The sequence below is a fragment of the Miscanthus floridulus genome, unplaced genomic scaffold, assembly GCF_019320115.1.
Source record: "Miscanthus floridulus cultivar M001 unplaced genomic scaffold, ASM1932011v1 fs_152_2_3, whole genome shotgun sequence".
Taxonomy (NCBI): Eukaryota; Viridiplantae; Streptophyta; class Magnoliopsida; order Poales; family Poaceae; genus Miscanthus; species Miscanthus floridulus.
In genome coordinates, this window is record NW_027096281.1 from 26,058 (window position 1) to 32,074 (window position 6,017).

Here is a 6,017-nt window from a genome sequence, read left to right on the forward strand (position 1 = left end):
GTCTGCAATTTGCAGATTAAATTAGAGGGGTTTAAATAATTATATATCTTGCCAAACTATAAATAAAATGAATCATATAAGTGTTCCCAACATCTCTCTATTTTCGGATCCAAGATTTTTTATAACTACAAATACCTAACTAGTTAGCTCGAGAGCTTTACCAAACTGGGTCACAGACACAATCAACAGCCCAACTATGGACCCAATATAGCTATTTCTAATGACTATAAATGTATAATCCAGATGCTTATAATCTATAGCCACTATCAAGATTCTTAAAATATGCATGAGATCCAAACAAGGCCTGTATCATTTGAGGTGTTACAGAATCAGTGCAGCAATGTAATTCCTGCTGATATTGTACTCGATTTGCATTAAGGAACTGGCATAATTCACGTTGATCACTTGATTCCCTTTCCTAGGTTTGAGAATTGCTCATGGAGGTGAAATCTGAATATGCCCAACTCAGTGAAGTGAAACAAAACACAATCTGACAGTTAAAACGATTCACTTGAGAGTATATTTAGTTCATCCACTGCAACATTATCCACTACATGTTAACTGTTTACAGCATAAACCAGAGCCAAACCAGGTGAGAGGTGGGTCTATTCCTGAGTCCTGCGTAATACTGAATATACAACACCAGTATGTCGAGTATTTACAATACATACATATCTCGAAAGGAGTTCTCATGGAAGCTCTTTGCAAGAGCCACTACGTGGCTATACAAGAAGCTCTTTGCTGATCTTTTCACATACCGCAAAACTCTACTAGCATGTAAGGATTACAATACCAAAACTATAAGGTAGACTGCAGGTATGAAGTCAAGAGCTCTCCTGGAACGATTGCGAGCGTGATAATGCTGCTGGATTCGCCTGCAAAACCTGAGCAGCATCTGATCTCTGTCCCTTGCTCTCGACCTTGGACTGGAAAGGCTTGAAAGTGCCAGGGTCTCCGGGTTTGATGCCAAGGGTGGCCCATATTGAACTCTTTGCAGCTTCATCAGGATCATCGATCCGTAGTGTCTTGGGAACCCACAGTGATTTCTCTCTCTTCTCCTCTTTCAGTGGATTAGAGTCCCTGGAATGTTTACCCAGAGTAGGAGACCCATTGCCCGAGCAGCTGCTGTTGCTTGATGACGACGGGGACATGCAACCGTTAGTTCTGATCCATGGTATGTTCCAAGTCGTGGCTGGCCATCCAGACCAACAGCCCCAAAGCGCAGGTGGCACAAGTGGGTATGGAAATGCTGGACTAGGAAGTCTTGAGGCTGGCATCATGGGAGAGTTCATCCATAGAGCTAAACTAGTACTGCAGCTCTCTGAAGCTGAAGCTGAAGCAGAAGCAGACTCGGGAATACTTTTACCTGGCACCATCACAGGGACATTGTTCCATCCTACATTCCAAGGGTACATGAAAGGGGTTCCAAGGTAATACTGAGGCACTGGTGCAACTCCGTTACAATGAACTGGTGCTCCGTTCTTATCGACGGAAACCATGTTTTCAGGCACACCATTGTATGATGTGCCAGATACAGGGTTATCTTCACTATTTTCACCTCTTGGTGCTGATCCAGGGTTGTCTACACTCTGCTCATCAATGTTCAGTGCTGACACCATCGATTCACAAAGTGGTACCTCAGGCCCAAATTTTAGAACTGTTTCATTTCGACTGGTTGGCTGTATCGGGGCAGGTGGAGATACAAGAGCTTCAGGGAGCACTGACTTTGATATGTCCACTCTAGACCCCAGCATACAATCAGGGGCCATCAGTAATTGACGGTAGTGCAATGATGCATTCTTACTTTTGCGCCGCCCAGCACCAACAGGTACATTCCTCATAGTGCCCCCTGCAGTCCAGTACCGCTGGCAATTCTTACAGAAGTGCCTTGGTTGATTAACATTGTAATTGTTGTAATAGCAGAACTTTGTATCCATGCTGCTGCACCGAGGACAAGATAGAATCTTATCTGGCTTCTTAAGTGCCTTGTCCTGGCCTGATTCCTCATTTGATGTCTTCTCATTCTCCCCCTTTGGATCTGATGCTGCTTTATCTTCAGTACTGTTCATCAGGCCCTCTTCTTGTTTCTTATGCTCTGAGGGAGGTAAATTGGCTGGTTTGATATTTTCATGCATTTGTGATGCATTGACTTCCATTTGTTCATCTTTTTTCTCTTGTTGTGCATCAATTTTCATTTCATCATCATGTTCCTTTTGTGGCACATCAACCTTCATTTCGTTATCCTTCTCCTCTTGTGGTGTGTCAACCTTGATTTCTTTACCCTTCTCTTGTGGCACGTCAACCATTTCATTAGCATGTTTCTCTTCTTTTTCATTGTGTTGATCCTACAAGATTAGAGCAAGAAACTCTTATCCAAGATTTTCAATAGCGCAGTGTAGCAGCAGGCCAAAGAAAAAGGCTACCAGCAGATATAGACAGTCATAGTGGAAGCTATGATTTGTAGAATTTTAGTATTAAAATAACAGAAAATAACAAACATGTATAGAAAATAAGTAAGAATCGACAAGAAAGGAGAAAAAAACAAAGTAGAACCACTAATAATGTACTCGTAGGCTCACCATAGGTAGTCTTAGAATCCAGGATATAAAATATGAAGGGCAGGGTATTGAAAATGATAAAGGCTAGACGTCTTCTCTCATGGTTGAACCTTAGGAGATACATCAAGCACTTCTCAATGATAAATGCACGATAGATGAGTTATTTCTAAGCTATGAGTTACAGTAAATAGCCGAGCTATTCAGAGCTAACATAGCGAGACATCGACTCATAGCTTAGCATTTGGAGGTCTAAAACAGCTATAGCTGGATATTTAAAACATTGCTCTTATCAAAAGGTATCTTGAATTCAAAGAAAATTGCAGTTGGATTTTTAAACGTAACAATGGCATAGAACATTTTGTTTGTGCCTATGTTCAACAAGACAGAGCAAGGAACCAATACTTGCATCATTGTATTTGTAGTCATATTATTTAGCTTTAATTGTTATATGGATGAAGTTTATGAATTTTCCTGAAAAAGGATTTCATTTTGTTAATCAAGGAACAGAAAGCATGGAAGCATCAGATCACTAACTAATCTGCAATGAACATGCCATGCAAGTTCAAATTAAGTCAGATGGGATAGAGAAATTCGCATTAATCCACAATGTTCTTCAAGTGCGGCAGCTCATATACAAATTTTATCAGCTGTAGCAGTGTGGCCTCTTCCATACACAATGCAATGGTACATGAAGTGGAGAAAAATGCACATCCAAACATCGATGAACTGAAATAAGGGATGATTCAAACCTCCTCCCTTAATCCTGTTTCTCATGCACTCCTAGGCGGCCTTGTTTAGTGTCACTTTCCTGATCATACAAATCTATACACATCTCTGTTAGCCAAATCAAGACATCTTTTTGTCAGGATGAAAAGCCAAGGGCCTAAGCGGCCACTCTTGGACAGTGACAAGGCCATGGTCCTGGTCCATGGAATGGAAGGACCACTCCACCACAAAAGGGAGCTACACCTTGCACTGATTTCTACCTTTGAACTCCTCAGCAATAACTACTTTTGGCCTATTCACTGGTTGGTTTCTAGGCTGATAAGCTTGGCTGGTGCTGGTATGTTGTGAGAGAAAAACACTGTTGGCTGGCTGATAAGCCTGGCTGAAAATAACATGCGAACAGGGTGAAACAAGGCGAGGAGGACGACACCCTACCAACTATGCCTATTGCTACTGTAGCATGGGCTGCCCCATCTGCACCCCCAGGGAGCCAACAGCTACAGTCTCTTTTGTGGCGGCTTACATGGATTTTGGACACAAAAGTTTGAGCTCGAACTGAGACTGAGATCAAGCCATCAAGGTGCCACTGCCACTGGCCCCGTCAGGAACGAGGAATGGAAGCCTGTTTCTGCAGAGTGCAGGAACTGAATGCCTCTGCCTGCTCAGGTATTCATTCACGCCAAAAGGAGAGAAAAAAAATGTGGTCCGGAATTCCAGGCACAAACTGTGTACGGGCAGTTAGTACTTTTTTGGACGCTATTCCAACCCAATTCAGGTCTATCCATTCTACTCATAAATCCAAATCGAATTTCGCGCTGATCTTGATCGGCCTGCACCTCGTAGCGCCCGCCCACACAAACGAATTCGCCCTGTTCTTAGCTTGGACTTCCAAATTCTAAATAACCTCAGACGAGATTCCCGACACTAAATTTAATCGCGAACGAAAAAAAGAAAGTTGAAAAAGAGCGCGTAACATAAATTGAACCGCTGATCACAAAAATCGCATCTCCTCATCCTTCCTTCCACCCACAACGGTAGTGACATGACAACTCTGCCACTCGCTGGAGTGACAACGTGAAAGAGATCATATATACTGACCTCATCCGCCGCCGCCGCAACCTCCGGCGCCCGTGGCTGCAGCAGCTCATCCGGCGGCTGGTCGTGGCGGGGCGGCGGGTCCTCCGCTTCCGTGGTTCCCGGCGCGGGTTCCGGCTCCAACGGGATCACCCGGCCGAAGAGCTTGATCCCAGGATCCTTCTGATCCGACATCCTCGTCCTCCTGCACCTGCCTGCGAGACCGACAGGAACGCAAGCCACGCGCTGCTGCTTACGCGCTCTCGAAGCGGCGAGAGAGAGGAACCAAGCTGGAGGAGAGAGAGAGAGAGGCTGAGGCTCTAATGGATATAGTAGCTCTTACTCTACATGGGAACGGGGTGTTGTGGAATTGGGGAAAAAAACAGAGGAATTTGAGGATGGGGGCCTCGCTCTTAAAAGCGTGTCATCCAAACCAAAAGTTCGCGAGAAGTTGCAAATACATCCCCACAGAATGCAAAAAATGGTATGTGTGTGTTTTAATACTGACATCGTGCGAGAGGTCTAATGATCCTTTCAAATCTAGCTTAAACAGTTTTCCATTCAAATTTAACCATAGCTCAAATTTTCTGATTCCTTTAATTTTTTTAGATAATATCTATTTTTTTATCTTTCATCTCTCGTGATAGTTCGATTTTTAACCTTAAATTATAAAACCAAACAGTGATTACTGCTAAACTACCGAAGCTGGACAAAACACAACCCCACAGGCACAGCAATATTGCCGCGGTTCTCATCCCATGTGGCGTCTATATAAAGTAGTTGACACAGCTAAGGCCTCGTTTGAATGCAATTGTGTCCAACTTAATCCATGTATATTGGCATAGATTGGGTAGAACTTAGTTTAATTTTCACTCCAAACCACTTTCTAACGCATGTGTATTAAGATGAATACGTATGCATCAAAACATACCCTAACAGTTTTTTAAATTTAATATTTAAAAATGTGCCACATGGAATGAAAACCAAGGTAGAATTATTGTGGTTTTGCACGGTTTCAATAGTTAGTAAGTATTTCTAGGGATGTTTGGGACTGCTCCACAAACTCTGCTCTACAAACTCCACCGTGGAACAGCTCTAATAAAACTGGAGTTTGTGGAGTACCTCTTTAGGTGTTCTCACAACTCCAATCTTTTTCCTCGGACAGAGTGCGTGGAGCTAAAACTATTTAGCTAAAAATCGTGGAACGGGGTTAAAAACATGGAGCGAAGCAGTCCCAACCATCCCTTGATGTCCGGTTTTGTAGTCTACTACTCCCTCCATACCGTCTTAGGGCATGTTTGGTTCCATGGACTAAACTAAAATGTGGACTAAAATATCCACTTTTAGTCCCTAAAATGCCAAATACATGGACTAAAATTTGTACTAAAGAGTTTAGTCCTCCAGTCCATGAGGGGGTGACTAAACTGGACTAAAGTATTTTGGAGACAATCCTGCCCCTCGTTACTCTCTATCCCACCCGTGACCGGCAGCTGTAATATCTTCATCTCAATATGGGTAATATTGTCTTTATACAACTGCATTAATGGACTTTAATCCCTGAAACCAAATAAAATCCGGACTAAACTTTAGTCTAGGAACTAAACTTTAGTCCGCGGACTAAAGGAACCAAACATACCCTTAGCCTGCACGAGAGGCATC

General features: G+C 43.0%; 1 protein-coding gene across 1 annotated transcript; it reads right to left on the bottom strand.

The window, feature by feature from the left end:
• Window positions 1-491: 491 nt before the first annotated feature.
• Window positions 492-4,802, bottom strand: LOC136530530 (cyclic dof factor 2-like). The gene is made up of 2 exons (XM_066523261.1): window positions 4,383-4,802; window positions 492-2,345 (listed from the first exon to the last, which is right to left on the bottom strand). Exons 1-2 carry the CDS (start codon window positions 4,551-4,553, stop codon window positions 825-827), a joined length of 1,692 nt encoding a protein of 563 aa, XP_066379358.1. The 5' UTR covers window positions 4,554-4,802; the 3' UTR covers window positions 492-824.
• Window positions 4,803-6,017: the final 1,215 nt, after the last annotated feature.

Coding starts and splice junctions, on each gene's coding strand:
- LOC136530530 (XM_066523261.1), bottom strand. CDS start 4,553: ATGTCGGATCAGAAGGATCCTGGGATCAAGCTCTTCGGCCGGGTGATC. Junction 2,346..4,382: donor TTGCGGCGGCGGCGGATGAG/GTCAGTATATAT, acceptor CTAATCTTGTAG/GATCAACACAATGAAAAAGA.